Genomic DNA, 10,680 nt, shown 5'->3' with positions numbered 1-10,680 from the left:
GAAACAAAGCCCTATGAGGAGTGACTGAGGAAACTGGACTACTTTAGCCATGATAAGAGAAGACAGAGGGGAGATAGGACAGCCTCCCGCACATACTTGAAAGGGTATCACAGACAGGAAGGTCAATATCTCTTCTTGCTCACCCCATTGTGTAGGAGCTGGAACAGTGGACTCAGGATGAAAAAAATCAGGCTGCATATCAGAAAATTCTTCTTTCAGCAAAATTACAGTGGGACCAGTAAGGCAGCTAGCTCTCCCACACTGGATGAATTTCACATGCTACTCATATGTCATGTGAGTAGGATGTTGTAACTTGCTGTCCTGCACCAGCAGGAGGTTGGACCTGATGGCCTACTTGGCCCCTTCCCCCACTATGATTCTAAGATTTGTGAACATGCAATTTGTGTGTTAATCTGTCTCAAGAAAAGTGTCTGCTTGCTTTGTCAGCCGCTAGGAGCCCCATTCAGCATCTTCCTTGATACATCACACAACAACCACAGCTTTTGTGTCAAGGTAACCCCACATAGGGGGCTTGGCATTACTATAGACTTGAGGTTCCCATTCAAGGAGAACATAGGCCAGGCTGTCCCTCAAGGGTTCAAAGAATCTTACATACCACCCCCCACCCCAGATGCAGCCTCTTGCTCCAATCCTCAGAAGTCACTTTGTCCTCTGCTGCCTATGATATATCCAGAAGCACCTCTTCTGTCCTCTTCTGTCAAAGGGAAAGGAAGGCCATTGGGAGCACACAGGCTCCCCCATTCCTGTGCCCCCAGACTAGAAAGTCATGCAATCTGTGGCTTGTCATGATTCAATGCACCCAGACACAGCTTCCGAAGAAGCCTGTTTTCCCTGGGTTCTTCTCTCTGGGAAGAAATGGAGCTGGCTGTTCTCAAAGTTCCAGGGGCACCTCCGTCTAAATCTCCCAGTGACCACCAGAGCAGGTCAGTGCCTGTGGTGAATCTCCATGGAGGCAAGAAGGAGCTCTGCAGCATCTCCAATCAAATGGCCAGAGAGACCAAAGTTGGAGTAAGCTTGGCTGTGTGGAACTAAAACAGTTGACAGCTCCACCCTTGGACATTTGCAAAATACCATGACAGGCCATGCCTCTCCATGACCTTTCACCTCATCCATCCTCATCTCGCTGCGTCATTCCAAGTGAACTTTCCATGTTTCCTCCTTTTGCAGCTAAATGTTCAACTCACTGCATGGAGTAGCTGTTGGCTGATCTGGGTACACTTTAGAGGGTGCTGAGTGCTGAGCTACCAGGCAGTGTGGATTAGACAGGGAGTGCCACTGCAGGGCTTTCAGCATGCCATCTCCTGTGCATTGAGAAGCCAGAACAACAATCCTTAAACCAGGGCAGCAATCCCCAAACCAGAGCAGATGATCCCCTGCCTCTGCTGCAGTGAGGTGATTCCCTTGGTATGATGATTCTGTATAAATGTGCACAAGCTCAAGTTCCACGATTTGTGAGGTACTTCTTTCCCAAGGTAGGGGAACAATGAATGACAGCGGAGGTCTTATATGTATTGCCTCACAGATTAATAGATCATTACTGATCCACATGCAATAATAGGACAGAAATTATCTTCCCCACCTTGTTAAAATGCCTGGGCCACACAATGGCACCTGGGTTGATGCTGAGTTTTCCCCCTGGGAATCCCCCTCTCATCCAACTTCCAATGGTCACTATTCCAGGCGTACGATTGGGAAAAAGCACCCAATTCACAATATCAAAGTAGGCTTCCAGCTGTCCATGCTTGCCCAAATACTGCCCATCAATGGAAGTGTTAGAATGCCAGATTCCTCTTAAGAAATTGTGGAACTAGAATGGTAGAGAATACGTATTAATTTCATTAATCAATCAATCAATCCATCAATCAATCAATTCATCCATCTATCCATTTACTAGAACTGCATGCCACGTCATAGTGCTAGGGCTCTTCAGGTTGAAAGGATGTTCAATATTTTATCCATCTTTGCTCCAACTTCTAATCTGCCATGTACAGTAGGATATGTGCATTTTCTCTGCACTCAGATTTCCCAGGTAAGACATCTTCTTAGATCTTCTTTTTTCTCCCTTAGTATTTTCCTGATAAGCAGGATCAATGATATCATGCAGAGACCTTCCCCTTTCACAGAAACCCTGCATTGCAACCAAGTCCCTCCAGGTATCTCCCAGATTCCTGTTCCCAACCAACCTGGTTGTGGCTGAAGAAAGGAAAACTTACAGCTATCTAGAGGCCCTACTTTGGGGGTTATTGCCCTTAGGCAGGTCATGCTACCAGAGCCACCAGTGGTGTATGAGAGGGGTTTCCCTGAGAATGAGATTCACCACTGAAGACCAGCCAATATACAACCCTTATTATTCTGGTGGTCTTCATGTCTCCTTCTCACCCCTCTACTGTTGGACTCTTCAGACACTTCATGAGAAGGCAGAACTCCCTGGAAAAGACAATCCAGATGAAAGGGAGAGTTGAAAACAGAAGATGAAAGGGAAGTCCAAATATGAGATGGACTGAATATGTTAAGGAAGCCACAGCCTTTAATGTGGAACAACTAAATGGAGCAGTCCTGGACAGCACATTGTGGAGGGCTTTTGGTCACAGGGTGACATGAGGCAGAGATGACTTGATGGCACATCACATAGACAAAAGCAGAAATAACATAAATGGTGAAGATGTAACATCATCAACTGCCCAATAGCCAGTGCTATCTTGGCATAATGAGGCATTTTGTGGGGTGGGGAGTGGGCCCTAAATTCACAGGCCTACACAGAACTCCTGTGAAGATTGGCCTCTTCTCCAGTTGGACGTCTCTGAAGTGGCAGTCAACCAACTTCTCAGCAGGGAGAGTCCAAATTCCTCTTCCTCAGGCGCCAAGAAGCAACCATGGGAAAACTGTGTCAGCATGGCAGAAAGATGCTTGGAACTCCTCCAGTAGTGTCACAAGCTGGACTTGTCTCAAACAACTGGGTAAACATCTTCCCTGAGTCTTTGATCCAGCAGGCAGTTTCATGATACTTTGGTTGTGTAAGCATTCACAATTCCTGCTTATTTTCTCTACAATTCAGAACCTACTTTACACCAAGAATACTTGATCAGAGCAATGATCAGTCAAGGTCAAAGCAATGCACAAATGTACACAGTACTAGAAAGAAATGAGAAAGAAAAGACTCATGAACATGGTGGCAGGATTTCTCCAATAGTTCATGCCAGCCTGGAAAGATGTAACCATATCAATCATGGAGTGGGAATAGTGGCAGTAAAGTGTCTTCTTCTGGTGTTTGCCAAGGGGATTTTCCACGTGTGTGGATGTCTCTTCAGACTTCAATGCCTGGAAGGAGGGTCAAGGCTTACGCAGAATTCAAATATCCTCTACTGACCCTCTTCTACTGCATTACTGAGTCCATGCACTGGTCACAGACTGCCATCACCACAAATCAAAAAGAGTTTTCAGGGACCTAGAGACGCATCTCATCAGCATGTTGCCAGTCCTTTGATCCAGGGCCCATCCTGACACTGGCAACATGTAAGCTACTGATTCAAAAGACAATTGTGAACAACATGCTTTATGGGACTGAATGGGAGAGGGTTAATCTGCTGCACCCTGATCTCTCTACACTCTTTCTAAAAACATGTCTAGAGGTTGAAGCAGAAGCACTGAAATGCAGTACCCACAGCATCCCAAAACTGAAGCTGGCCCAGCAATCCCAAAACTGAAGCTGTTATACACCAGGGAGGAGTATAACAAAGTGGAAAGACAGAGCAGGAAGAAAAAACTGAGTCAAGCCCACCCACATTCGCTCGAAGGGTCATCCATCAGGGGACCATGGGCATCCTTCACATTGCCTGAAAATGGCCTGACAACACCTTCTCAAGAACCTGGGCAAAAAGGTTTTTTTGTTTTTGTTTTTTTAAACCAAACATTTATATCCCATCCTTTCCAATGAACAGCTCAGGACAGCTCACGATGATTTAAAATATTACAATAATGCAATAATTAAAAACAGTAGATATTAGATCAGTATAAAACAACACTTCATAAAACTAGAGAAATTAAAGAAGGGAGGAAAAAGAACAGACAATGTGACTGTGGAAAAACAATATGAAAACATCTAAAAACCTTAATTATTAAAATGATGGCTGAATAAAAATGTCTTTACCTGGTGCTGGAAGGAGCATAAAGCCAGCACCAGGTGGACCTTTTGGGGGGAGTGCATTCTATAGTCTGGGCAAAAATGCAGAGAAGGCCCTTCTTCAGGTAGACACCTTCCATACCTCCTTCAAGGAGGGTTTCCCAAGCAAGGCATCTCCTGCAGATCTTAAGGTTATGAGTTATGAGCAATGAGGTAGCATTTACTGAAATTTATGCAGTCTAGAAAAGTTTTTTTTAAAAAATGGTAGTACCCTTGTGTAGTACCAATGCTTTATGTAAGAGCATGTTTGTCACACCCATGCCCTTTTGGTAATTGGCACTATGGGAACTCATCAGGAGGACACTGGTCAGAATATCACTGCAAGACTTTTGTGAGCTCATTAAGTGGAAACCATTGGAATGGATGCTGGCAGCAGACTTCTGGATTGCCTCTGACGACATCAACAAAGAAAGCAAAAGGATGTGGCAAGAAATGTCAGAAAACAAGACACAGAATTCTGAGGTGTTCAGAGGAAAATGCAAATGCTGCCAGAATATTACTGAATACAAGCCCAGGTAGCACTTTGTGGGTTTAGCAAAGGCAGAGGAGTAGGATCAATAACCACTTCTGAATTGACATTCCAGAGGCAAGCAGATGCCCTGTCATGCATGCTAGCTCAACGCAACCCCAAATCTTTTGCCAGTTGCTGTGATACCACAGGAGGAAAGGGAATACCTGCCAGGGCTGCAGCTTCTGCCTGTGCAGGCTTTCTCCTCTTCCAGCCATCAATATCTGCTTGGATTGGGATGAAGATGCAGCATTTAAGGCACTGGCTACCATTTGGACAACATTGTAATTAGTGAAGCTGTCTTGAGAAAAGACTCTTTCCAGCTCCTCCTGGGGCAGCATCTCCAGGTTCTCCTTCTGTCTGTAGCTTGACCAACTTTTCAAGGAAAAAGCATGCTCTGAGTAGAAACAATGGAAAGCATTCTGCCAAAACTTGTGTGTAGCATGGGAAACGGGAATGTGATGGTCAAGTCTTCTCTTTTGGGAAGTCCTCATGATGAAGGACAAAGACCCATGGAGAGCCTGAAAGGAATCAGGACTGGACATTAAGTACGCATTAAAGTCTTGCACACTGGTGGTGATCCAGAACTTGCCTCCAATTTGTTCACTTCCAAGTATCCTATGCATCTCGAATATTGGAGCACAGCCGTAGAAAGAGCCTGCATAGAGAACAGCTACATTCACTTGTCCCCACGTAGCATACACATGATGGGACATTCCAAGTATGTTATTTTGTGGTAGCCTTTTTGTGAAGGCAATGCAGAGTCCATGTCTGATCATCAATGGGATAACTGACCTCACAAATTTTTCGCCACTTTCAGTGTCTGGGGCAAAGATTCCGATCCATGTCCAACCAAAACTCAAAGCTAGCTGGACAATGCCCAAGCATACGATCTCTTCCTTTGGGGCCAATCGGTAGATGAATGGGAACTGAGTGTGATCCTCCAGAGCACGGTTAACCAAGCCGTAACTGATCTAAAGAAGAAAGGAAAAGCCCACTAGTTTTCATTCTTTTGTCTTTAGGATGAACATCAGAATCCTCAGAACATGAAATCTCTAAGCAAAGGCCCATCACAAGGAAGAGAAAGTGGAAGTTGAAGAAGAAGGGAGGGACAAAACATTCCAAGGATCATCTCCACACTTGCAATGCTATATTTCTTTGGGGAGAGTGTGTTTAAAGGTTTAATAGGATCTAGGATGGATTTTATTTACCAGAAATTTCGGATGCTGCGCTCGATTTTATTTTGTGATGCTTTAATCATAAAACCATCGCAAGACACTTGTAGTGGGTGGTATATAAAACTGTAAATCAATCAATCAATCAATCAATCAATCAATCAATATTTTCAAATGTTTTTGCCAAAGTTTAGCTTTGCAGTTTTTCCATACTCAGGTTTTTCCCTTTGGACATTGTCACCAAGTTATTTTTTACATTGTCATCCTGTATGAGGACTTAAGTATTTTGACTTTACGCTGCAGCTTTTAATTCTGCATGATGCCACTTGTGCCCTTGCTACGTGCTTTTCACACCTCTGCTAATTTGTATGGAACAAGTTGAAATGGTGGTATCCTTTCAAAAAATGTTTTGCTGGATTCCTGAATTCCAATGGCACCTTTGTCTGCTTGCAACTGCTTTCCATTTCAAAGCACCAATTCCCACCTGAAGCACCCTCAGCAGACATATTTCTTCAGTGGGCAATGGTGCTTTTGGAAAGGGTGAGCTGAGCCAGTGCTAGCTGGATTTGGGTGGAGCTGGCCTCCCTTCCCCTCCACAGTCCTACCTGAGGAATCTTGTAGATGCCCGACATGGCTGGAATAAGAGTGGAGATGTCTGATTCGGTTCCTTCAAGAATGGCCAGCAGGTGGTTCTTCTTCCCACAGCGGAAGTTGGGAAGGTGGCTTTCCCCAACAGCAAGTATGCCCAGCATGGCATAGGATGCTGTCCTGGCATCAAAATGGCTCTCATAGATGTCATAGCCCAAACTGATGTTGGGTAAGAGCCTGGGATTCTCGTTGATCTCATGAATGGAAAGCAGGAAGGACAACACGTGCCAGTACTTCAGAAGTAGGAAACTGCAATGTAAGAATTATAGGATCTGGGCTTATTTTATGAAGAAGATTCAGAGGAGTTTCGGAATGCATAAACAGATGGATTCCTTCAGATGGCACACAGATGAATGATGGTATTCACTTGCAACTGCTGCAGTCATGGCTTGGGATGCAAAGGAAATCTGTGTTGTGCAGAAAATCCATTGCATTCCCTGGTTTGGCTTCCCAGGTTCAATATCTATTCACATCAACCCAGAGCTGAGGTTGCTGCTGAGCACATGCATCATTTGCAGGATGTTCCATAGGAATAGAGTTCCACTAGCTGCATAATCAGAGCACTTCTTCCATGCCCACCACTGACAGTGGAGGCAGCCAATGGGGATGTGTAGTCAACCAATCTCATCTGGACTCAACTTACTTTGCAGAGCTGGGCCGAGCACGAGCGGAAGGGCACAGATTCTGCAGGGGGAATTCCAAAAATTTTCATATGAACTGCTGTCTGGGCCAGTAACTTTGATGACTTTAACAGGAGAAACCCCTGGAGGAGACAGCGATTTCTGATGGCTCTTTTTATCAAAGGTCAGGGATGGAATGAAACTGCACAGAATCCATCTGCCTCGCATTTGCAGGCTTCCTCTTTTGCTCAGACTTGTCTTCCAATGTATGCTGATCTGAGAAGTCTGTGAAATCTTGCAGACCACCACTTATGCAACCTTCCTCAGCAGTTATGACAGGGCAAATGGGAGCCATTCCTGGCCTGTGAGGGGGATGCAGTCAGCAGTCACAGGAGCCACATTCCAGTAATTTCCCCACCTGCCTTGTTTGACAGCAGTTGCAGCCACTCAAAGGGCAACTGCTCTTGCTCTGAGAGGGGGCAATACTTGCTCAAGGTGTGTGGCCCGCTTCTTGGAGAGCTCCTCACAAGTGCTGGGCAGTCACCAGCAACTTGGAATCGGCTGCAGCAAGGTGAGCCAACCTCCAGGGAGCCAAGCCCAAGGAATGTGATGGATTTTCACCCACAGAGGGATTGCTCACACATCCCTATCAAAGGCAGGATCATACAGACACCGCATGCTGCAATTGCAACTGGAGAGATTTTATTGCTCTCCATCCTGGTTTGTCATTCCCACTGACATCCTTTTGGCTACTGTGTACATCAAATGATGGTCTAGATGGATCATTGGTCAGGTGCATCATGGCCATCCTTATATTCATGTCTTCTTGGGATGCTGAAGGCTAGATGAGAAGTCCCAACTGGTGATGTGCCACAATCCCTTAAGGAGTCATAGAAACTACTTTGCACCTTGAATTCTCACAAGCCCATTCATTCATTTTCTCTCCATCAGAAGTATTTGATTTTCCCATTCACATGAAAGGGCCAGAGATGGAACATTTGTCTGGCTGATATTTTCCATCTGGGTATGTCAGGGAAGGACTTGGGAAGTGAGACCTCCTCTCCTCCCCAAGATGCCAAGTGGAAATACTTGAAGGAAACATCCCTATCCTCCTGCCAAGGATGCTTGGCTGGCCTTCATCCTCCCTGACTCCTTAACAGATGGTCCACAATGGTTTTCATTCTACTTCATTGAGAAGAGCTGAAACACAGAGACTTCCAACTCATTTGTTGCAGCACTATTGGCAGTGCTGCAGGGGTAGTAGGGGAGCCATGCGATGGGAGCACTGATTTGGGCAACTCCAAGGAAAAGTCCACTTGGCTTCATCCTGGATTCTGTCATGTAAGATGAGCCAATCAGATGTTTCTCCCTATCACTGAAACCGTGCAAGCAGTGGCCAGACACATGCAAGACTGCTGGTCAGCATTCATCCTATTTTCCTTTAGAAAGTGCAAGAGGAGCAACATACAGAGCAGAAATTCTGAGGGGGTGACCTTGGGAATCAGAACTATGGGCTGCCTAATGGAGATGGGCAGAACTGGAGTGCCAGTTGGCGAGCATGTGAGCATCGTGACTTACCTCTCCCTCCTCTTGGCTGGTGATTCATAAAAAGCATAGAGTGGCTGATCCTGAAAAAGCTGTGAACAAACAACACCACTGATCATGTAGTCTCCTCGCTGGTAATAGTTATATGCTCCTTCTTCAATCATATTCTGAGGACAATTTGTCTTCTGCATCTCAGAAACTGCAGGCGGCAGCAGAAGAAGCAGAAGCAGCAGGAGCATGCCCCATGTGCCTGCTCTTCTCACCTGCAGGCCCAGCTCAACCAGAAATCTCAGACCCTGCAATCCCACAGATGCACTCACATCTGAGCCAAAGGGGATGCATCTCTCTGCCTACCCTGAGTCTCACTCCAGGCCTTCAAGAGTACTGCTGGTACGGACTCTGAGACACAAGGCATCGTGTCTCCTGGCATTGCCATTATTTGTCTCTAAAGCAATCTCAAGAAGGCCCCAGGAGTGTTGGGCGGAATCAACAAAATCACTCAGTTTTTGATCATCCAACAGTAGAGAGAACCCTTCGGCTGCAGCACCCATTGCGTGTCTCAGGGCACAGGGGCACAGGGGCACAGAGGGAGAAAAACACCTCTTTGAAGAGTCTGCAGCTGTTGTAAGCAGAGGATGTGGGAAATGGGAGCTTGGCCAGACCTCTGTCAGAGACCACCTGCAAAGGAACCCAGATAAGGAAGATTGTTTGATATCCCACCTGTGGGCAACATCTGGCCCTCTGCAGATTTCCTCTTTGTTTCAATTGATAGCCATGTTGATTTCCCAAGTTTGCAAACATGTTCCTTCCCCTCCTTCTCACCCAGCATATAGTGTGGGTTGTTGTGGGAATGTGGGAATGACTAGGGCTGGGTTGAAGCATAGGGGAATCCACCCCACTATCCTGAATGGGCTCTTGCTATGGCTAGGCCCAGTCTTGGAAAATGAGCCAAGCTGAGAGGAAGTTTGCAAACACTCAGAGCAGAAAGCTTGTATCACAGGGAGGAGGACAAAAGAGGGTTCTACTTCTCAGGAAGTAGTACTGTGGGACCCCATTCCTGGGGATCAGTCCTCTAATGCTGGGCAGGCATTTGGAGTCAGGACACTCCAAAGTGACCTGGAGATCAGGGAGCAAAGCCAGAGTATCTGGCAGATACCTACCCCAACAGCATTGAAGTGAGTTCCCACACAACGTAACACACATTGTCACACAGGACCCAAGCTACTTCTTTGGCATGAGCACTAGTGAGTTCATCTGATCTGCCAATAGCTTTCTTTGGTAACTGAGGCATTTCGTAGGACTGAGTCATTGCATCAGGCAGCCACCACACTCAATTCCAGCACAGCCAAGAAGGTGGCACACTCCACTCACGCAAAGGAGTAGAGGCAGCTGTATCGGGTCAACAGCACCTCATACTTTCTTTAAAGACTGCATCTTTTTTCACTTATCTTTTATTAGAGCTTGACAGATTTTGTGGTGGTACAGGATGTTTTCTAGAAAGAAATAACTGCCAGATTGCTGTTGGGGGCTGGTTGCTATTCTCATATAACACCAGTCCTCTATCAGCTTCACTGGCTTCTTATTGAAGTCCGGGTTCAATTTAAGGTGCTGACATTGACGTATAAAGCCCTTAACGACTTGGGACTAGGATACCTGAAGCAACATCTTTTTCCCGATATGCCCTCCCACCACCTAAGATCTGCAGCAGAGGCCCTGCTCCAGGAACCCTCTTGGAAGGAGGTTAGGAGAAAGAACACTCGGAGGAAGGCCGTTTCTGCAAGGGCACCCCAGCTGTGGAATGTGTTCCCCAGAGAGGTTCGCCTGGCACTGACATTATATGCTTCTCTGTGCCAGGTCAAGACCTTTTTATTTACCTGATATTTTAAAGTTTAACTATTTTAATTATATTTTTATTCTCAGTTGTGTGTTATTATCATGTATTTATTAGGTGTTTTAGATTGTAAGCAGTCCAGAGGCGAACCA

The 10,680-nt window shown here is 45.8% G+C and overlaps 1 protein-coding gene across 1 annotated transcript in view; it reads right to left on the bottom strand.

Annotated features, from left to right (window-relative positions):
* Positions 1-9,112, bottom strand: part of LOC123019758 (vomeronasal type-2 receptor 26-like) — a 13,297-nt gene extending 4,185 nt beyond the window's left edge. Inside the window, exons 1-3 of the mRNA XM_044422816.1 lie at positions 9,052-9,112; positions 8,731-8,896; positions 6,490-6,781 (exon numbers count right to left, since the gene is read on the bottom strand). Coding sequence (XP_044278751.1) covers positions 6,490-6,781; positions 8,731-8,896; positions 9,052-9,112 — 519 coding nt within the window. The remainder of the gene's footprint in view (positions 1-6,489; positions 6,782-8,730; positions 8,897-9,051) is intronic.
* Between the last annotated feature and the right edge of the window lie 1,568 nt (positions 9,113-10,680).

The sequence above is a fragment of the Varanus komodoensis genome, unplaced genomic scaffold (genome assembly GCF_004798865.1).
Source record: "Varanus komodoensis strain SLA01 unplaced genomic scaffold, ASM479886v1 scaffold136, whole genome shotgun sequence".
Classification (NCBI taxonomy): Eukaryota; Metazoa; Chordata; class Lepidosauria; order Squamata; family Varanidae; genus Varanus; species Varanus komodoensis.
The sequence above is the reverse complement of the archived record's forward strand: the minus strand, read 5'-3'. Positions and strand labels throughout refer to the sequence as shown.